Below are 22,984 nucleotides of genomic sequence, written 5' to 3' on the forward strand. Positions count from 1 at the left end.
GTAAAGTTCAACCTGGGCCGGTAAAAGAGAGAGTCAAGCCACTTCTCCTTTTATATTCTGTGGCATTGCCATTATTAAATTCCCCACCACCGATATTGCAGGTGTTACCATCCACCTAAAACATAACTGGACCTGCCACTTGGGTACAGTGGTCACAAGAACAGGTCAAAGGTTGGGAATTCTGCAGTGAGTAACTCACCACCTGACTCCCCAAAGCCTTCCCCAGAGGCATAAGTCTTGAGTGTGATACAATCCCCTCCAATTGCCTAGATGAGTTAAGCTCCAGCAGCCCTCAAGAAGTTAAACATCATCCAGGACAAAGCAGCTTATTTGATCAACACCCAATCCACCACCTTATCCCCTCCTTCCCTCCACAACACTGCAGCAATTTGCCATAGTTTCTCCTGCAAAATCTCCCTGGAAAGATAAAAACAGCGAATGCAAAGGAACACCACCACCTATGTGCTCCTCTCCAAGTTACACTCCACGCTGGCTTAGAAATATATCCTTGTTCATTCACCATTGCTGCATCAAAATTCTGGAACTCACTACACGGCACAGGCTACAATGGTTTACGAAGGCGTCTAACCACCACCTTGTGGGTAATTAAGGATGGACAATTAATGCTGGTCTTGCCAGCAAATCCCAGATTCTATGAATGAATTAAAAATCATACTGCCTCCAAGAAAGTGATAATGCTCAGTGACAAACGTAGTGCCCTGGTTCATGATCCTGGAACAAGTAGGATGTATTCATTTGCCAATTTATTTTTTATTTTTAAATTAAAAAAAAAAAAAATTTTAGAGTACCCAATTATTTTTTTCCAATTAAGGGGCAATTTAGTGTGGCCAATCCACCTAACCTGCACATCTTTCGGTTGTGTGGGTGAAACCCACGCAAACATGGGGATAATGTGCAAACTCCACACAGGCAGTGACCGGGGCCGGGATCGAACCCGGGTCCTCATCGCCGTAGGCAGCAGTGCGAACCACTGCACCATCGCACCGCCCCGCATTTGCCAATTTAATATATTTTGCAGATATTATTGCACAATTTTACTAGCATAGCTTCTGGAGTAAGGTAATTTTTACGAAGAAATGAAAGCACATGATATTGTGGTTTATGTTAGTGCTGTGTGGTCATGGTGGCAGAATACATTGATGTGATGGCATGCAACACTGTGCAGTTTTAGGACAAGGATTCCTGATAACTCTCCCACATAGTGATCTCAGTCAGGCCACCGGTAGAGATGTCAAATGTAGCAGAATTGCCAGAAAGGGAAAATTTAACTGACACAGTAGTAAAGGTGCAGAAGTTGATTATTATACCTGTGCCCATGCATTCAGTTAGCAATGTAGTGTGACAAATAGAAGTGTAAAATAAATCTGTATATGTTTTATTATTTACTCATATGAACAGAAATGTTGGTTCATAACATTGTTTTGCATTGTGCATCAAATTCTGTATAATTATTTTGTTTTTCGTGAGTTCGAGGAAAATTATTTATATATTATATTGACTACAATTAAACAATAATATTTAGGGGTAGGGTCTCTGCTTGGCTGCAATCGATGATCTGGGTGAAATTTGTGCTCAAACTCGGGCCAGTTTAAAGAAGTTTATTTTTCCTCCAATTTCCATTCAAGCTCATTTTGCTTATCACCAAATGTAAAATCTGCCTTCAATCGGGACGTAGTCAGAATTTAAGAAAAAATTGCTTTAAGACTATTTCTTGATATTTTTAAGTGGTAACTTGGCAAGTTGATTTGATAGAGCTGCATATGTGCTCATCACAAATAATCATTATTATTTTTAATCAATGTCCAGTCACAACTTCTGAGCAACCAGTTTTTAAATAAGTGAGAACGGTTTTCAAGAAAACTAGACAGAACCATTTGCTAGTTGTAATCTGTACAGTAGTCAGTTTCCTTGTCAAATTTAAAGATATATATTCAAACGCTGGCCAGTTTACTTTTAAAAGCCTCTTCAAAGGTTCGCAAACAGATGCATTTAGTGGGAATTAACAATCTCGATTAGTTCAGCTTGGAGGTGTGGCTGGTTTTGTGGGCTGGTCTCTGGCGCAGTGCTTTTTAAGCCAGCGCAAAAAGTTCACGGAATTTTATTTACGCCTAACATCATTTATGTTTGAAGTTCCATAATCTTTTGAACTATTTTGGTTGACTGGATGAATTCCGCTGGAGCAGCATCACAAGAAGCTCCAGGTCCTGATCACTGTTGGTGGAAATTTAGTGGGAGCCATGGATTAACATAATTCTGACACGTTCATCCAGATTTTTGAGACCAAAATTTAAAATGAGCTGTTTAAATGCAATGGTTATAATGGACTTTATTGTAATTTTGAACAAAAGTAGTTTGAAAATTATATTTATTAATTTCCCTGACACTGCTGTACTTGATTTAAGGGAAGTACTGACCAATTTATATAGACTATTGCTGTGACAAATCTGCGAATATTTACCTAGTGCTGTGCATATACCCCGGTTTCATACTCCAGTACTGTGGTACTTGTGGTAAAAAAAGTGAATGATTGTTACAAACCAACCCAACCTACTTGTCATGTTAAAGAATGGTGAAACTTGGTTGTTGTGAAGTATGTATAAGAAAGTAGAGCAATTGACAAGTGCAGCAACTGGATTTTATCAAATAATTCATGATGCTGCTCTGTACGAGAATAAGAATATTATCCAATAAATGTCTAAAATGAAAATTGCATCATGCATTCTTAGAAAATAGTTTACTTTCACAAAAAAAGCCTTCCCTCTCTAATTTTACCTCCTGTTAACTATAAATGAGGTAGTGAGGGCGTCATGTGGTGCAGTGGTTAGCATTGCTGCCTACGGCGCTGAGGACCCGGGTTCAAATCCCAGCCCTGGGTCACTGTCCGTGTGGAGTTTGCACATTCTCCCCGTGTCTGCGTGGGTTTCATCCCCACAACCCAAAGATGTGCAGGGTCGGTGGATTGGCCACGCTAAATTGCCCCTTAATTGGAAAAGAAAAATAATTGGCTACTCTAAATTTAATTAAAAAGTCTCATTTTGTATTTTCTTTCTTTTAGTAGTTTTGTTGTTGCTAATGGCTCAGAGGGTACACGAGACAAAGGACAGAATATTTATTGCCCCGTTGCGGCGGGGAGGTGGCCAGAATCTGTGATGAGCCTTCCATTGACTTTGGTAGGACCGAAAATCCCGCCAGCAGGAAGGGCTGTAAAACAATACCGCAAAGAAGCTGGAAACAATCCGTATTCTGTGCTGAGCCAGCTTCAGCTGATGTCCGTGAGTGTACTACAGTTAACTCCCAACACCCTTGGGTAAGAGACAGGAAATCAAAACTCTGTTGGGACTGCAAGATGGGGATTGCGAGACAGTTCGAGTGCTTTCTGCAGAGAAAAATAGGAAGTGAGAGCAATTAACTGGCTTTCACTGGTTCAACAGCTGCCAATCATAGTCTATCTTATCGGGGGCTTCCAGGCAGGGGTCTCTCTTATGGGGGGATTTCTGGTGGGGTCTCTTATGGGAGCATTTCTGGTGGGAGTCGCTGTAATGGGGGAACTTCTGGTGGGGATGGGGTGGGCAGGAGTTACATTGTTGGGGGCGGGGAGGCTGGTCCTCCGATGGTCCCTGATTCTGCAGAGTGACACCGGCCGTATGGATGCCCTTACCCCACTGCCCCACTCTCCAGCCAACAACCCCGACCAGCCGGAACCCACCGGCAGGGTATCACGTGACTCACCGAAGGACAATGCCCACAGTACCCCCTACAGGGGATGCCAGATGGGGGTCACGGAGCATACTGCTGGCAAGGACAGCTCCAGCTGACTTTACCCCTGGCAACAGGGACGAGCGCCAGGGCCAGAGGCTCCCACAATGCTGGGCACCAATGGGGCCAGGGGTGCGCAGAGGATGGGGGGGTGGGCGACATGTTGGGGCAGTGTCCGCAGTGCCAATTGGGGCCACCATGTAGCCCATTGGACCTGCTTGGGCACGGGGGTACGCACCTGCTAACATGTCGGTATTTGCTGACAATGGATTTTGGAATTTAACCAGCAATGTTGGCCTTCCTCCTAGTGCAGCAGTCCTGTGGGATGCCCTGTGGTTGTACGAGCTGAAGCTTCTTGAGGAGGAGGAAGCTGCAGCAATGGAGCGAGCAACAGCGGAACATGCAGCACCAAAACAGGAGGCAGCCGCTGAGGATGGAGATCCGGCCACCCAACTGGCCGAGGAGAAGGTGGTGCAAAGGGGGCGCCGCATGAGGCCTTGCATGTACCGGCGGTGTCGGTCATTCGAGGACCTGCCGGACTGGACATGCTGTCGAAGACTCCGGCTGAGCAGGGGGACAGTGCGACATATTTGCCAGATCATGGTTCACCTGGCACTGGGAGGGAATGGGAGAGGACATCTGCTCCCGGTGGCCATCTCATGGTGACGGTTGCTTTGAACCTTTATGCCACGGGGTCCCTCCAGGCGTCGAGTGGGGACCTATCCGGGATCTCACAGAGCTCGGTACGCAGGTGCATCTGCGCCATCATGGGGGCCCTATATGCCCATATTACACAATACATCCCATTTCAATGTGGACCGAGCCCACATGGGTGCTCGAGCAACGGGGTTCGCCGCCATCGCCAACATGCCTTGGGTCCAGGGGATGATTGACGGGATTACTGGCGCCCTACGAGCACCTGCAGATTACAGATCGATGTACACAATCCGAAAGGGGTTCCACTTGATGAATGTGCAGCTGGTATGTGACCATTAGATGCGCATCATGCACGTCTGTGCCCGATACCCAGGCAAAGTGTACGACTCCTTCATCCTGGTACAGTCAACGATTCCCGGCCTCTTTGAGGCAAAGCCCCGGCTGGGGGGTTGGCTCCTGGGCGACAGTGGTTATCCGATGCAGTCGTGACTGATGACCTATCCGATGCCACAGATTGACGCGAAGATCCGCTACAACGATGCCCATGCTGCGACCAGGACGTGATCGAGTGGTGCTTTGGCATCCTGAAAATGCAGTTCGGGTGCCTGGGTCACTCTGGAGGAGCCCTCCAGTATCACACTGGGCGGGTTGCCCCTATCGTGGCAGCCTGTTGCGTCCTCGACAACATAGCGCAGCAGAGGGACGACGTGCTGGAGGAGGAGGATGAACCGAGGCCTCCTCCAACGAGGAGGATGCGGGGGAGGGGGAGGATGAACACGACATGGGGCCCGGGAGGCCGCATGACACGTGGCCAGGGCCAATGCGTACGGGACGGTCCGATCGCCCCCAGGTTGACTGACTATGGGGGAGGAACTGGCCAGGGGCACGGATACCGTCACTCACCCACCTGTCCCGGATGGCACCCAGCTATTCCAAGGGAGAGGCGTGCAAGCGGAGCTATCCCTTGAGGCTTTCCTGCCACCTGGCATGACATGTCCTGGAGGCCCGCCCTCGTCTTGGCCAGGGTCTGCATACTCGTGCTCATGGAGCACAGGGACTGGAAAATCTCCGTCTACGACTGCGTCACATCACGCTGTGACTGTGCCACCACCTTCCGGATCGATGCCACATCAGCCAGTGACTGCGCCATCTCCCTCCGGGACTGCGCTACCTCTCTCTGTGTCTGTGCCACGTCAGTCAGTGACTGGGTAATGCTGCCGACGCTCTCCGCCATGGCCCGCTGTGACTGGACCAGGCATTGTCGAAGTGGCTCTGGCACGTGGCTGCCTTTGAAGAGGGCAGCTCTGTCCTGGGCCTTGGCCACCATCTGCACAGAATGCCCCACGCCTTGGGCATGCTGATCCATAGCTATAAACCTCAACCCCAAGGCCTCCAGTGTGGACGCCACCCATGAGGTGTTGGCCTGGGTGGCACGCATGGGTGGCACCACCTCCTGCTCTTGCACTCAGTTGGACTCCTCCACCTGCAGGTGTTGGATGTTCGCCGACAACCCCTTCAACTTGTCCCTGGCTCTGCGACTCCACAATCGATGGGACTGTCCGTTCCTGAAGCCCGAACCCCATCTGGATGGCAGCTAGTCGCTGGGGACGGCCTGCCCTCCGACTGTCCGCCTCCTCGGGTGTTCCTACCTCCACCTTTTTATGTGGTACGCACCAGATAGTGTCCCATGAGCCTCTTTGCTAAAGTGCCTACCGAGGTGAGTGTCTGGATGGTGGAGACAGCTGTGATGGGAAATCCATATCATCCTCAGACTCGAGCTCCGGGGTGGCCTGGGGTTCGGGCATACAAGTCAACTCATGTCAGTGTTGTCTTCGCTACTTGTCTCCCGGGATTGTGGCTGTGGCTGGGGGCTGGGGGATGCCAGAAGGCCCCCCCCCCCCCCCCCCCCGGTTCCTGCAAAACACAAGTCAACACGCATGATTAGATTGCGGACCGGGGGGTAGTGGGAGTGTGAGGGTGGTGGAGGTAGGGGGGGGGTGAGGGTGGTGTTGGAGGGGGTGCTGATTCACGGGGAGCCGAAACTCCGCAGGTCTCACTTCCTTACCCGAGGCCGATCTGCACCCAGGCAACCGCTCTTTCCTCGAGCCCACCGACCACATCCAGGGCCCGCTGCTCTGCCGTGGTGAGTGGCCGCAGGTCTGGTGGGCCCCCTCCAGGTTTCCCCCACTCCCTGAAGTTATGAGCGGCCTTCTCCTTCGGGGGGCAGTGGGGGGGAATCAGAAAATGCACACTGTTAGACAGTCTGACACATGCAGCCCAGGGGTTGGGCAGCTGGTGGCTTCAGCAGCCAGGGCACTCGGCCATGGCGACTGGTATGGGTGCCGGCAAGTGCAGCACGGTGAGGGTTCGGCTGTCCTCCTGGTGCGATGGGGGGGGGAATGGGGCTATGGGTGTTTGCGGGGGGGGGGGGGTTGGTACCAGGGCCACAGTGGTGCCCACTCACCCTGGCTACCCTGAGGATGTCTTGCAGTTGTTTACGGCACTGCAGGCCAGTCCGGATGGTGTTGCTGGTGACTCTGACCGTCTCTGCCACCTGCGGGACAGCGAACGGCTGCGGCTGGCAGCCCCCTTCCCGTGCCGGCTGCAGGTGACTCGCCTCTCCTCCACGGCATCCAGGAGGGTCTCTAGCTCGGCGTCGGTGAACCATGGGGCCGCACGTCTGGCTGCCATCTTGTTAGCTGGGATGGTCACTGTGGGGTGTGAAGTGTGTATCTGCAGCTGCAGCTTGTCAGCCTCCAGAGTGTCAATCGTGAAACCGGCGAATCCCTCATAGTTTCTCATTGGAATCGTTTGTGTTCCATGTGGTCCCAATGCTAGCCCCTTCACAGTAGCTGAATCGGTCCAGGTGCGGCGCCAGTTTAGCTGTCATGGAACTCCACGAATTTTGCCCCAGCATCAACACGTAGTCTCATGAACGGAGAATCAAGCCACAGAGCTTTCCTTTAATAGTACCTTCACAATAGACTGTTCCAGGAGCTAGTGGTGAAAATGGTGATTCTGGCCTTTTTTTATTGATGGAGAGATCCAGCAGGCTGAGCTGATTCCATTTACAGTGAGGGATGCTGAAGCCTGAATTAATTAATTAAAGATTATTTTTATAACACACTGGATATAGATCACTAGCTCTTTAGCTTTAAATTGACGCTTATTCAGTAGTTTGAGGACACAGCATGTCAGAAAACGAGTATAATGTTCCAAACAAAACTCAAGTACAGCCTGATATTAGAGTTAGTTCTATTCTTCAGCTTATCGATAACCTGGACTCCGATCTATGAGTCAATTCATCGTCAACAAAGAGGGAGAAATAGGCCAATCTATTTCAGCGCGCAGTTTATAGATGACAATTGATATTCATTACTCTGCTGTTGTTGAAAGAACAAATTCACTATTGAGGCAATGGAAGGCCAGCCTACCAAAATCCTGGCTGTGTCCTTGACCAAAGTGATATTAGTATCACTCAGCAATCTGCAACATTAGTTATTCAGCATGCTTTTTAATGGTATATTTAAACAAAAGTTCCTGATTGGGACCAACTTAGCGCTGGAATTTAGTGCCCACCGCAGAAGATAAATGTCTTCACATGTGTGCCCCCCCCCCCGGTGGAGGGATCACCATGACAGGTTACCTCTTGGGTAAGTACAATTTTGTCTTTCCATAGCCACTCCTCAAATGCGGGGAACACCTCGGTAGAAGAGAAGTGGGTTACTCAATGTTTTTCTTCTTTTATATTTAAATAAAGATCTGTTAAACATTTGTTCTGTGTTCCTGGGTGAATTTAAGATTGAACAACATTAATTTGGGTTGAAAGTATATTTGATAGTTAGACAATTTATATCAATTCTTCAGCACTGACGTAGATAGGTAAATCACTTCTTGAACATGCAGACTACAAATAACAAGGATTATTATTGCTGCAACCAACTACAGTTGAAACAAAATGTATACATATGTATAGCACAGTGGTTAGCACTGTTGTTTCACAGCGCTGGGGACCTGGGTTCGATTCCCGGCTTGGGTCACTGTCTGTGCGGAGCCTGCATGGGTTCTTCCCGTGTCTGGGTGGGTTTCCTCCGGCGCTCCGGTTTCCTTCCACAAGTCCCGAAAGACGTGCTGTTACGTCAATTGGACATTCTGAATTCTCCCTCAGCATAACCGAACAGGCGCCAGAATGTGGCAACTAGGGGGGCTTTGCACAGTAACTTCTTGCAGTGTTAATGTAAGCCAACTTGTGACACTAATAAAGATGATTATTATTATTATAAGCCTGAATTTTGAAGATGCTGTTATAGTTGCTCTGTGTGGAACTGTGCTCAGTTAGCCATTTTGCTGTGGTTAGCTTGGCACCCCTCGAATATGGGCAGGGATATTAGCCTGGATTCTTGTGTGCTTATCAGTGATTTTGGATTGAAGTGAAGTGTGTGTGTGGGGGGGGGGCGTGGAGAATGGTTACTGGATTCAAGTGTGCGGGGAGCAGGGAGGTGCGATGGTGGCAGCAAGTTAACTGTGTGATTGCTCCACAAACGAAGCTCTTACATGAAAAATCATCACTTTGACAAGGTGTAGAGTTCTCTTATTCAATCAAACAAGCACCTCTCCCTGATATAAGACGCAGCTGCTGATTGTGAAGATTTGTGAGGAAATAAATTTGGATGAAGAAGGTAAGAGGGCCCTGGGCACCATCCAGCGGAGACCAGGGGCTGGATTCTCGGCCCCGCCGCGCCATATTTCTGTTTTACCCCACCGGCGGGATGCTCCGTTACGCCAGCTAGTCAATGGGGTTTCGCATTGTGGGGCAGCCCCACGCCGGTGGGAAAACCCTGGGCTGCCGGCAAAATGGCGCATCCCGCCGACAGAGAATCTAGCCCCAGGAGTGATTCTACACCAGGAGTGGTGGGTGCATTGAGTCTCCAGAATGGAGGATCTAGCCCTATTTCTCCCACTCCAGTCCTTGGGAGTTTTGAAAGAAGGAACGCTTAACAATAAAGTATGAGTTGGTGGAAGGGCTGATGCATGATCTGTTCCCACTGTGGGACATTAGCAGTAGCCAGATAGAAATTGATCATTGTGCAACTGATGAACAGGTAGGCACTTTAAGTCATTGTTGTTGGGTATTGTGCTCAGACATAATGCTCTCCATATATTTAAGAGAGAATTTATAATAAAATCAACAACTCAAAAGGAAAATGGGCAGAATTAGCATCTTTTTTATTGTGGTGGAGGTCAAACTTTGGAAAATAAGTGAAAATGTGATGCAAAGGAGAAATCCGTCTATTTGGCAATGGCGGATTAGCTACTGAAAATGTCAGTGATTATTCTTTGCTGCTCCTTCTTGAGTAAGCGTATCCAATGTACTAATTTTTTAATGTTGTAAATCTGGGTGGGTACTCAAAAGTAGCTTCGTCACAGACCAGTTTTCTTAAAACCGCTTGTCCTTAAGATATCGAACATGGCAGGATTTCACTTTGCAGCACTAAGAATATTGCGTGTCAGCAGTTATTACTGTTTATTTCTTGTATAAAGTAATTATTATCCTTTTCTTTTTTTCTGTTTTCAGAAGGTGATTCTTCCTTCAGGAGCAGCATTTCGATGGTTCCAATAGATGTGAGCACGCAATTCCCAGAGTTGTGTCATTAAGTGCAATGTGTCTGCTTGCTTGTATTGTCTCAGGCAAACATTGTCGGCTGAAGTAAATGGATGCACCCTGTGTTTTCTTAGAACCAAAACTCTCTTTCTGCAACTTTCATTCCAATTTTTATGGAGGTGAATTTTATGTTGTAAGAATGAATATCTTTAGTCATTGTACAATGTGTCAGTGCTGTTACAACAAATCTGTAAAATGCAGTACCAAGACAAAATGGGCACAGTATGGACAATCAGATTTTATTTGTTTGATGTTAATGTCTGTTGCGTATATTGGAAAGTGCTAGGAGTGTTTAGGAAGTTAATTTTACAGATATCTTTTAAGACTAGTTGACTGAACACACTGTTCTAGACATAGCACAATGGTTAAATCACATGCCTTTTCCAATCTACCTTTATTCTATATTTTATTGCATATTTCCCCAGCTGTCATTGAGTTGATCGTTGTATCATGGCACCTCTTGACATTGTAGTCTTGGACACTTAAGTAGACACTAGGATATAATTTTCATAATTTTGTTTATAAACATCATTTTTGTAAATTGCTGAAGTAACATCACTTCTGTGGTGGTCATTAAGCCACTGGTTTTCATGTAAAATCACCAGCTTCACACCTATTGCATGGTGCATTTTGTATTGATTTGGCTATTTTTGGCTGTTTTGTGGAAAAAAATTAGTGTTTGTTTTTTTTGTGTGTCAAATTTCAATTTGCAGCTCATAACCTTGCCTGTGGAACTTGGCATCCCTTGTCATGGGCAGACTGATTCCTGGAAATGCCAATTTGGGAGGTTAGCTTGTCATCATAGTCTAGCCAACTTTATGTTGCTTCTGGTATGAAGATACACTGAACACAGTTGTTTTAGTTGCCTGCAAAAGAAAATCAGTGCCCCAGTTATATCTAGGCATGATGGATCACTAGAATCCCATGTTTGTGAAATATTTCAAACCTCACAGCTGTTGAATCACAAAAGCATGTCATTTTAGGGACACAGGATATTATGGAAATGCTTTAAAGGTGACCAAGGAATCAAGGTTCTATACTTGAGAAGGAAAAACATTTTCAGCAATCAAATACTTTTCTTGCCAGATAAATTGCAATTTGTTGATTGATTAATGAAGCAGAGAATGGGTATTTATGTTTATATAACATTTGTGGAAATGAGAAAGAACTGCAGTACTTTGAAACAAATGATGCACACCTTGGCTGTAATAATAGTAGCCAGCTAATAGCAACTCACCAAACTGAGCACTGAACCTCTATGTATTACCATTTCTCTCCACACAAAAGTATATAATAAAATCACATGCACAAAAAGTAATTTTAGATAAAATATATGGTTTAACCTGTATTTACTCTGCCCAAGTGTAAGACCCATGTGACCTGATTTAAGCTTCATGCCGCTGCCCGGTTTAAGTGTAAATCCATGACGGTACCACCTGCTGGAGCGAAATTCTGTGGATTGGGCAGTATCACACTTGACACCATATGGAGTGTAAATTCACCATTGCCTGGGTGCTTTGTAAACTTATTTTACCTCAGTAAAAGGGTTTAGAGAGAGTTTCCCCTCCTTGCTTTCTTGACATTCAAATTACTAGTTCTTGTGGGAGAACTCTGGATATGTGTCTATTCAGACACGCACAGCTCTCTTATAGAGGACAGTTGAAGTTCCAGCCAGGCAGAAGCCAAGCAATGTAAACAGGAATTGTGGACAAGTGTGCATGATGTAAACGCACCCTTTAATGCATGCATTTGTGCTATTTAAAAACGAAAGAGCCAAAATTTCTTCTTGAAAAAGCAATCATCTCAGTAAACATCTTCTATTGAAACACTGGTTGGGGGGGGGGGGGGGGGGGGTGAAAATCCACTTGGAAAGTAACACAAAATGGGCAATAGCAAATAGATTGGAAATTAAAATCAGGCAGAGTGTAAAACAGATATGCCATCATCCATTTTGATCACTCTCCCAAGAAAAATTGCATCCCCAGGGAGACCACATGGATGACGTTAGTCACCTTTGTTTGCTATGTTTAAAGTAAAAACAGATCTCTGTCTGACAGGCATTACAAATGACTGCTAAACTGCGCTGGTGAAAATTAGTTTTGAGAAGAACCAAGGCCCAGAAACAATTAATGTGATGATTTCAGTACTGTCGCTGTGCCACGTCTGAGTTTGCTTTTGTTTTACTTTTATATCATATTGGACACAAAAATATGGTGAAAATTCTTTGTTTCCCGGAAACAAAAATGTTTTAAAGTTCTCATAAATAAGCAAGACAAAAAAAGAAAAGAATGGCTGTTATAATGCATAGATTCTAAAGAATGTACATGTTTTTCAATGATTTGTATGAGTCAATACTGGTTCAGGGTGAATCATATGACTCTGTGCAAGAATCTGTAGCTAGATGGACAGAATTCGAGCTACTTTGAAATAATCACTGTTTTAGGGCCTTTGGCTGCTCTGTCTCAGCTTGAGCACTGATTTTTTTTCTGTTAATTCTTAAAAAATGCCCTCCAGATATTGTCAAATAACAATGCAAATGATTTGCAAAGAAACACAAAATATTTGGATATGTTTTTTTTCCAATTCTGTAATTCATTTCAGTGTTGTAAACTGGTCTTAAGATTTGTTTGGTATGTTTAAAGCAAAAACAGCAGAAGAAAATGGAACAAATTATATGCATCAGCAATGGTGTCTCGTCTGTAGCGATTCTGTATACAAATAAAATAAGTACTGTAAAATGTAAGCTTCTCATTTTTAATCATTTTAGCTTTTATATTGTTTTAAATTCAGCACTTCAAGTATATGAATGGAATATTAAGAGTGGTAACGAGACAAATACTGGCAATAAAAAACAAATAACCATTGAGTTCAATATGAACTGCTGTGTCCATGAAAATGGCTGCGGTTTTCTGTCTGGCAGTGATCTTGTTATGGTTGTTTCAACTCTGGGGAGCAACTGGTGACTGAGATGTTTGTTCCTACAGTTATGTTCTCCCGAGGCATGAAATATTGTTTGCAGTTCTGTAAAGGTCTTGCGTTATGAATATTTCCAATTAAACATCCGTTTTCAAATTTGAAATAATGGCTTCTAATACAACAGGATCAAGTAAATATACAGTGCCATTACTTTCTGTCATTTTCTTACTCAACAAACATAACTTTATTCTCTGGTGGTTAAAGATGGATAACAATATAATTGCCACCCTTGAACAGAAGTTATACAGCAAATAATTTTTGAATAATTGATTATAATAAAACCAATATACTTTTCTGACTTCTTTCAACCTGCAGTTTCATTGGGGATAATTTTAACTTTAGATTGTCACCCATCATTTCTGTGCTCACTGACTTGCATTGGCTCGTGGTCAGGTCACATGACTACAGGATCCTCATCCTTGCTTTCAAACTCTTTCATGTCCTTACCCCTCCCTATCTCTGTTACACTTCCAACCTTCCATCCATCTCTGCACCCCCCCCCCCCCAAATCTGCCTCTTGCGGGTCACCAATTTTAATTGATTCACCATTGGTGGCATATTCTTCAACTGTTTGAGTGCTAAACTCGAGAATTCCTTCCCTACTCTTCTCTCCCTCTCTAATTCTCTTTCTTTAGGATGTTCTTCATGATGTTATATATGAATGAAAGTTATTGTATATTACAGATATGCCTTAATTAACGAATATGCTTCGGGATGCCTGAAGTTACAAAAGGCACTAAATAAATGTGCATTCTTTATTTTGCGAGAGAGCAACCTTTTTTTTGTTTTCACAAACTATTTTAGTTTTTCCAACTATTTTAAATGTGTGAATAAATTGGATAGAATTTCATGCACCTAGTCAACTAACAATGCACGAAGATAACTCGATTCCCAGTTCATCTGTAATCAATAGCATCAGTGTAAGTTATCAATTGAGCATTGTCACCTAATTTGTTTTTCTTCGAATTAACAATTTCACTAAATCACATTCAAAATATAGGGGTAGAGTTTGCACTTGGCTGATTCTGGTGCAAATTAAAGGCACAGTTTCACTTCTTTTAAAGTATTTTCTTTTCCTGTTGAGTTTCCATTTAAACTCACTTATGTATCACTGAATGCAAGATCTGTTGTGAAGTAAATTAACTGGGCAGTGTTTTGAAATGTAATTTTACTTGAAAAATATTTCTTTATATATTTATAAATTGTAACTTGGTGAACTTTTTTGAAACAGATGACAATAGGTTTATTTATATGGCAGTTTATATTTGACAAGACATCCGAAGGTACTTCACAGGGGCCTGATTGAACAATATATGACACCAAGTCACATAAGGAGATATTGGGTGTGAATTAATTGTGCTTAAGCGAGAGCTGATGAGACCGTTAAATCATGGGTGAGGCCAAAATCGAGAACCGCGCCGGGCGCAAATCTGTTTGCGATCGATCCGGACCGTTTCTGTTGGTGAATTCTGTTGGCCGTAGTGTGGCGAGAAATGAATAATCACCACTTAAGCCCAATCTCCATACAATTAATAGCAGCGACCCCCTATCTACGGCCCTCCATGATCTAACAGCCTCCCCAGCAAATGGTCATGTGGGCGCTGATTAGTACTTTTTAAAACCTGAAGCTGCGAAGGGCTGTTTCGGGGACCCGAGGAGGTGAGTAGCCATCTTTGTTCACAGGCAAAGAGCCCGGGGGCACTGCGGTTGCTGCCTCTGTGCTCAGAGGGGCGTGTGGGAGCCACTGGGGGGGCCAGCCTCGGTCGGACGTTTTGGAGCAAGAATGGTGGCCACCTATAGCCTGGACTGGGCTGGCAGGTGGGGGAGGGAATGGGTGTCTCAGCGCCCGTGGGTCCTCCATGCCAACCCCTGGACTTGTGGTCCTGTTCCGGGGGCAACCCCAGCCCGACTGTCGCACCGACCACCCATAACTCCCACTGACCGTGGAGGCCTCAGGCCAAGCGGCTGAAGGCTACTGCTAATATGGAATTGGCAATCGTAGTTAAGTGACCACTTCACACATCCCAAGTGGATCCCCGTGAATAGGAGTGCATGTAGCATGTGGGGGTTATTGCCTAGCATCCCAGTCAATTCGTGATGCCGAAGCACTGTGCCTGAGCACGGCAGGAAGCAACACCACGGATGCAGCTACCAACATCTGAACACCCTGGGGCTGGACCCCAGCACCAGGGACATTTCCCCCAACTGGAGCGTGGGTGTATGCACCGGAGAGAGGACTAATGCCCAGTCACAGGCGGGTTTCTGGGGTATAGGATCTGGGGTCCAGTGAGCAAGGTTGCCCGCTGCAGCTGGGGGTGCATGGGCAAGGCGTGCTGGGTTGTGGGGGGGAAACAATGGGGGGATTGGAGGATCCCAGGATGGAAGACATCGCTGCTTGTCAGTCTCTCACCCTCTCCCAATTCATTACAGATATTAAACGGTATGGACAATATCTTGGACCCTGCGGAATCTGCCCTAGTGGTGCTGCTGGCAGGCCAGGCGGTCAGACAGCAGACAAGATGGCAGCAGCAGCGTCAACAGAGACTTAAGGCGGCAGCCCATGTGCAGAGCCCCGCCCCACACCATGGGTGGGCACCCAACAGGTCAGGGTGAGACTCAGAGGGGGAGGCCTGCAACGGCCCAAGGTGTACCAGCGTCACTGGGCTTTCGAACAAATGACAGACAACTGCAGGAGGCTCCGCCTCAAGAAGGGGACGGTGCGGCACTTGTGCCGTGTCCTCACGGACTTACCACTATGTGGAGGAGGAGGATACCCAATCCCTATGGCCATCAAGGTCACCGCAGCCCTGAACTTCTAGGCCTCAGGCTCATTCCAGGGCTTTAGCAGGGATTTGTGCGGCATATCACAAACTATAGCCCACAAGTTCACCTGTGAAGTCATGGATGCCCTGTTTCCCCAGGCAACCAAATACATAAAATTTGGCGGGTTTCTGTCGAGGGCAGGGGGGGTGGGTGATGATAACCCGCTCTGCGCCTGTGCTCCACATTCAATGCCATAGTGTGATCCCTGCCAGTCTGCTGAGTGCTCGCTCACACCCATCACCTGCATGTAGTGTGCTGGGGTGGAAGTGGTGCGGTGACGGTGGGGGGAAGAATCCAGGACCTCCATGTCTGGGGAGATGGGGAATGGGATCACAGAGGCCGAGGTCAACAATTTTTAATAATTTACATGTGCCCCAACTGCCCCAATCTCCCGATGGTACCACCTCACCCTCCCCACCTCTCCCAGACGCTCCCCTCACCCTAGTGCCCTCTCAGTGATCCTTCACCTGCTTCGCCTTCTGTGCTCTCCTGCTGCGTCTAGGTGAATCCCCAGGATGCACATTGGACCTGTGGACAGCCCGCTGCCTACCGCTTTCGTAGCCTCTGGTGCCCTTGACGGGTGTCCTCTGAGGGCTCTGAGACCAGAGGGCCCCAGCACACTTGCCGGCGGCACATGCCCCGCCGTGCCACCCTGTTCTAGGCACTGACTTGAGATGCGTCCTTGTCAGTGGGGTAGGTCTCGGGGGAGCGGATGGCCACCACCACCACTCCAGATGGTGACTCCAGGTTGGCACCCAGCGATACTTCCTCCCGGTCGGTACCCGTAGGGCCTTGGGATTCACCTCGGCATGGATGGGCAGCTGGATTGAACCCTGGCAGTTCCTGCATCATTTGGCTCTGCCAGCCCTGGGGACTCCCCGATGTATGCAGCAGTGTCGATGCCGTCAGCGAGGCTCTCAGTAACTGGGGAATGCTCTGGAGTGCCCCGGCAATGCCCATCTGTGACTGGGACACGTCCCCCAGTGACCGGGACATGCTCTGCAGCAGTTCAGGTATGCCCACCTGAGACTGGGACGTGCCTCATCAAGGCCTGCCTGGTACTAGGTCACGCCCCCCAGCAACTTGGACATGCTGTCGAGGTGCTCAGCCATGGCCATCACCGACTGAGCTACACTTTGACAACTCCACTCATGCTGCCGACGTCATACACCAGGCTCTCCACGGCGATGGAAACCTCAGTGTCATGCATTGCCGGCACCATCTCCTGCGTCCGTAGCCTCTGGGACTCCTCCAATCGGCAATGGGCCTGCTGGAGGGTTCCTGACATTCCCCTCTGGATCTCATCAGCTCTGTGGTCCAGAGGATCAGCATCTGAATGGGTCCCAGCAGACCTCCAACTGCTACCTTCCCTTGCATCAGCAAGTGTGTGGTCCTCACCAGAATGTGCCCCAGAGGTCTGTCCACGAACGTTGCTCACCAATGTGTGTGCCTCTGCACTAGTGGAGGGTGAGGATGACAGCTGTGACGCATTGACGGTGGTATCCTTGGTGCTTTCCTTCAAGGTGTGGGGTGGGGGTGAGAGGTTAAACCCCAGATGGGCAGCACTGTCGGATGGGGATCCTGAGGAAGAATGGACACATGGTCAGTGAGAGGGGTGGGTCATTTTCCATGGTATTAACAATTCACGTGTTACAGTTCACCTGGGTGGTGACCGGTGGACCCTCACCTCTGCGCTGTATACCGACATCTACATTGGTGACAGATTGGTCCTTGGCCAACCTGCGATCTCCAGGGCCCATTCCTCATAAGGGATGAGGTCTCTCATGTTCGAAACCCCCCCCCCCCCCCCCACAAGCCTATCTGGGCCAGCTTGTCCTGCAGGGACACAGAGAGTGCACAGTTAGCCGCATGCGTCGTCCATCGCGGGTCCGGGAGGTGGGGGGCTGGTGAGGAGGGTTTCGGCTGGAGGAAGTTGGGGAGATGGGCCTTATGGAGGGCTCAGGAGTATGGGGGGAGATGGAAAGTAGGGTGGGTTGTGGGGGGGCAGTGTTGGCAGCACTACTGGACAATGGTGGACCGGGGCACAGAATGGTCCTGGATGGGGGGGTCAGGGATCCGGGTGCCAACACACGTGTGCCACCAGGTGGAGGTCGTTGATCATCTCACACAATAGGTGCTGGTCGTCCTGGTCACACTCCCTGAGCTGACAGCTGCCAGGCGGTACTGGCTGCCCTGAGGCTGACCCTCCAAGACACTCGGAGGAACAGGGTATCTTGTCTGGTCTCAGCCATGTCCAATAACCTATCCAGGTTGGCATCCCCGAATCATGGGGTTGGTCTTCTCGGAGGCATGGCTGTGAGCTGGGTGGGGTTGGTTGTACAAGGAACAAAGAAATGTACAGCACAGGAACAGGCCCTTCGGCCCTCCAAGCCTGTGCCGTCCATGCTGCCCGTCTAAACTAAAATCTTCTACACTTCCTGGGTCCATATCCCTCTATTCCCATCCTATTCATGTATTTGTCAAGATGCCCCTTAAATGTCACTACCGTCCCTGCTTCCACCACCTCCTCCGGCAGCGAGTTCCAGGCACCCACTACCCTCTGTGTAAAAAAAACTTGCCTCGTACATCTCCTCGAAACCTTGCCCCTCGCACCTTAAACATATGCCCCCGAGTGATTGACCCCTCTACCCTGGGAAAAAGCCTCAGACTATCCACTCTGTCTATGCCCCTCATAATTTTGTATACCTCTATCAGGTCGCCCCTCAACCTCCGTAGTTCCAGTGAGAACAAACCAAGTTTATTCAACCGCTCCTCATAGCTAATGACCTCCATACCGGGCAACATCCTAGTAAATCTGTTTTGCGCCCTCTCTACAGCCTCCGCATGCTTCTGGTAGTGTGGCGACCAGAATTGAACACTATACTCCCAAGTGTGGCCTAACTAAGGTTCTATACAGCTGCAACATGACTTGCCAATTCTTATACTCAATGCCCCGGCCAATGAAGGCAAGCATGCCAAATGCCTTCTTGACTACCTTCTCCACCTGTGTTGCCCCTTTCAGTGGCCTGTGGACCTATCCACCTAGATCTCTCTGACTGTCAATTCTCTTGAGGGTTCTAACATTCACTGTATATTCCCTACCTGCATTAGACCTTCCAAAATGCATTACCTCACATTTGTCCGGATTAAACTCCATCTGCCATCTCTCCGCCCAAGTCTCCAAACAGTCTAAATCCTGCTGTATCCTCTTACAGTCCTAATCGCTATCCGCAATTCCACCAACCTTTGTGTCGTCTGCAAACTTACTAATCAGACCAGTTACATTTTCCTCCAAATCATTTATATATACCATGAACAGCAAAGGTCCCAGCACTGATCCCTGCGGAACACCACTAGTCACAGCCTTCCAATCAGAAAACCACCCTTCCATTGCTACTCTGCCTTCTATGACCTAGCCAGTTCTGTATCCATCTTGCCAGCTCACCCCGATCCTGTGTGACGTCACTCTTTTTACCAGTCTGCCATGAAGGACCTTGTCAAAGGCTTTACTGAAGTCCATATAGACAACATCCACTGCCCTACCTGCATCAATCACCTTTGTGACCTCTTCGAAAAACTCTATCAAGTTAGTGAGACACGACCTCCCCTTCACAAAACCGTGCTGCCTCTCGCTAATATGTCCATTTGCTTCCAAATGGGAGTAGATCCTGTCTTGAAGAATTCTCTCCAGTAATTTCCCTACCACTGACGTAAGGCTCACCAGCCTGTAGTTCCCTGGATTATCCTTGATACCCTTCTTAAACAAAGGAACAACATTGGCTATTCTCCAGTCCTCCGGGACATCACCTGAAGACAGTGAGGATCCAAAGACTTCTGTCAAGCCCTTAGCAATTTCCTCTCTCGCCTCCTTCAGTATTCTGGGTAGATCCCATCAGGCCCTGGGGACTTATCTAACTTAATATTTTTCAAGACACCCAACCCTCGTCTTTTTGGATCTCAATGTGATCCAGGCTATCTACACATCCTTCTCCAGACTCAACATCCACCAATTCCTTCTCTTTGGTGAATACTGATGCAAAGTATTCATTTCGTACCTCGCCCATTTCCTCTTGCTCCACACGTAGATTCCCTTGCCTATTCTTCCGTGGGCCAACCCTGGCTACCCTCTTGCACGTGTACCCTATGTACGTGTAAAAAGCCTTGGGATTTTCATTAACCGTATTTGCCAATGATTTTTCGTGACCCCTTTTAGCCCTCCTGACTCCTTGCTTTAGTTCCTTCCTACTTTCCTTATATTCCACAGGCTTTGTCTGTTCCCAGCCTTCTAGCCCTGACAAATGCCTCCAAATACAGGAGTGGTTTCGTGCTGCTCTCCCTTGTCAGCGGGGAGCAGGTGAGCACGCTCCTGGCGAATCAGCCTGCGGGACCGTCATTTGAGGCTTGAAGCCTGTGGGCCCTCGTTAAGTGGACCAATTACCTTTTTATAGTGGTGACAACCTCACTGGGCCGAGCGTCTGGAAGCTCAGGGCAGTTCCCGCTCGCTACCACACTTCAAAACTTTTCCATTAAATTGCGCCCATTGGGTCAGATGATGGTGGGTGCTGGTGAAGAGGAAAACTAAGTTTCAGATTATGGAGCCGCGGTTCAGGGATCGTAGTAGAGATGCGGAGTGGTATCGGGTACTGAGTGTCGAGGAACATGGGGATTGCATCAGAAGTAGTGGAGTGTACAGGGGGACCGAATGTTGAGTAGAGGACAGCAGCAATGGGGATAGTGTTGGGAGTAGCTATCAGATCCAGGAGGCGCACTCCTTCATTTCATAGGCGGGTAAGTTACTTATCATCTTGTCTATCACTAGTTTTCCTGAGTAGAAATGGAGTCAATCTAGATGCTTTAACAAACAAATCTTACAGCGAAATGCCCCACATAGGTGTGGCAACCTTCAACCTGGGAGCAATTGAGCAAGGAATTTTTAAATTTTCATTTGGATGTCTATGGAAGCCAACATTTGTTGTTTCTAAGAATGTTTGAAACTGACTATTAGAAGAGTTTGCATCAATTGCAAAGGGATTAATTGTAATTTTCTCAAATATTAAGAAATACTAGTTCATGTGACATGGCAAAGCTTGACCTGGAAACAGAAGCAACAGAAAGGAATGAGGCACGATCAATTGGACAAAAGACAATAGTTGAATCCAACTGAGGCTTTATTGCTATCAGATGTGTGGCCTCCCACAGCAGCTGGCGAAATGGCTGCTGGCTGGAGGACACGCATATTTATACCCCACCTCCTGGGCAGAGCCAGCAGGCAGGGACTACCGGCGAACCTGTAGTACAGGTCCTACCGTACATCACCTGATACAGGTGCAACAGTGGTTTACCACATTCACCCCCTGTTAAAAATTGAGTCCGGCGGGGTTGGTGGATAACTATGTACAATAATGAGTTAATATTTACAAGATTTGAGCAAACAAATGTCCTTTGATGTCCGGTGGACCGGTCAGAGGTTTAGCCGGTCCGGGGCCTTGATGTTCCTCTGGGAGCGACGCAGTGGTGTCGGCTATGTTGGTGCTGATCTGGTCGATGGTGACCCCGGGAGCGTGCCAAAATCCCTTCATCATCGGGTGTGGGCAGGGCGGGGGGGGGAAAGATGGTCCTGGGGGGGGTGCTGTTGGGAGCGACGGGGGAGGGGAGGGTGGCACCGGGGGCGGAGGGAGGGTGGCACCAGGGACGGTGGGGGTGGAACCTGCAGGTGTCAGGTCCCTGAGGGAGACAGTATCCTGGCGGCCGTCGGGGATCGCCACGTAGGCGTACTGGGGGTTTGCGTGGAGCAAGTGCACCCTCTCCACCAACGGGTACGCCTTGTGGAGTCGGACGTGCTTACGGAGAAGCACGGTTCCCGGAGCTGCGAGCCAAGTCGGGAGCGACACCCCAGATGTGGACTTCCTGGGGAAGGCAAAAAAACGTTCATGGCGTGTATTGTTAGTGGCAGTGCAGAGTAATAAGCGAATGGAATGCAGTGCATCAGGGAGGACCTCCTGCCAGTGGGAGGCCAGGAGGTTCCTGGACCGTAGGGCCAGCTGGATGGCCCTCCATACCATCCCATTCTCCCTTTCTACCTGTCCGTTTCCCTGGGGGTTATAGCTTGTCGTTTTGCTGGAGGCGATACCCGTGCTAAGCAGGAACTGACGCAGCTCATCACTCATGAATGAGGATCCCCTGTCACTGTGGATGTAGGCGGGGAAACCGAACAGAGTGAAGATTGTGTTGAGGGCTTTAATGACGATGGCAGACGTCCTGTCGGGGCATGGGATGGCAAAGGGGAATCTGGAGTATTCGTCGATCACACTGAGAAAATATGTGTGACGGTCGGTGGAGGGGAGGAGGCCTTTGAAGTCCACGCTGAGGCGTTCAAAGGGGCGGGAGGCCTTCACTGAGCGTAATACGAGAAGAACCCCAGGCAGCATTTGAGAGCCTTGGGGCAGTGGGGGAGGGGGAGCTCCATGAGGGGCCGCATGTGGTCGGGATCGGGCCCCTGAACTCCGTTCTGGACCACATAGCCGAGGATGGCTAAGCGGTTCGTGCTGAACACGCACTTCTCCTTGTTGTAAGTGAGGTTTAGGAGAGTAGCGGTGTGGAGAAATTTAGCAAGGTTGGCGTCGTGGTCCTGCTGATAATGGCCGCAGACGGTGACGTTATCTAGGTACGGAAAGGTGGCCCGCAACCCGTACCAGTCGACCATTCGGTCCATCTCCCTTTGGAAGACCGAGACCCCGTTTGTGACGCCGAAGGGGACCCCCAGGAAGTGGTATAGGCTGCCGTCTGCCTTGAAGGCGGTGTATGGATGGTCCAATTTACGGATGGGGAGCTGGTGGTAGGCGGATTTCAGGTATACTGTTGAGAAGACCCGGTACTGCGCAATCTGGTGAACCATGTCAGATATGCGTGGGAGGGGGTACGCGTCGTGCTGCGTGTACCGATTGATGGTCTGGCTGTAGTCCACGACCATTACCGTCTCCCCAGTTTTAACTATTACTACTTGAGCTCTCCAGGGGCTGTTGATGGCCTTGATGATGCCTTCCCGAAGCAGCCGCTGGACTTCAGACCTGATGAAGGTCTTGTCCTGGG

At 48.3% G+C, this 22,984-nt stretch overlaps 1 protein-coding gene across 3 annotated transcripts in view; it reads left to right on the top strand.

Annotated features, from left to right (window-relative positions):
* The window catches only part of LOC140426934 (CXXC-type zinc finger protein 5-like), a 40,199-nt gene extending 27,360 nt beyond the window's left edge, over nt 1-12,839 (top strand). For all 3 annotated transcript variants that reach the window (XM_072512233.1, XM_072512234.1, XM_072512235.1), the window contains one exon: nt 10,010-12,839. In XM_072512233.1, coding sequence (XP_072368334.1) covers nt 10,010-10,054 — 45 coding nt within the window. In that variant the 3' untranslated portion in view covers nt 10,055-12,839. The remainder of the gene's footprint in view (nt 1-10,009) is intronic.
* The last annotated feature ends 10,145 nt before the right edge of the window (nt 12,840-22,984 follow it).

The sequence above is a fragment of the Scyliorhinus torazame genome, chromosome 7 (assembly GCF_047496885.1).
Source record: "Scyliorhinus torazame isolate Kashiwa2021f chromosome 7, sScyTor2.1, whole genome shotgun sequence".
NCBI lineage: Eukaryota > Metazoa > Chordata > Chondrichthyes > Carcharhiniformes > Scyliorhinidae > Scyliorhinus > Scyliorhinus torazame.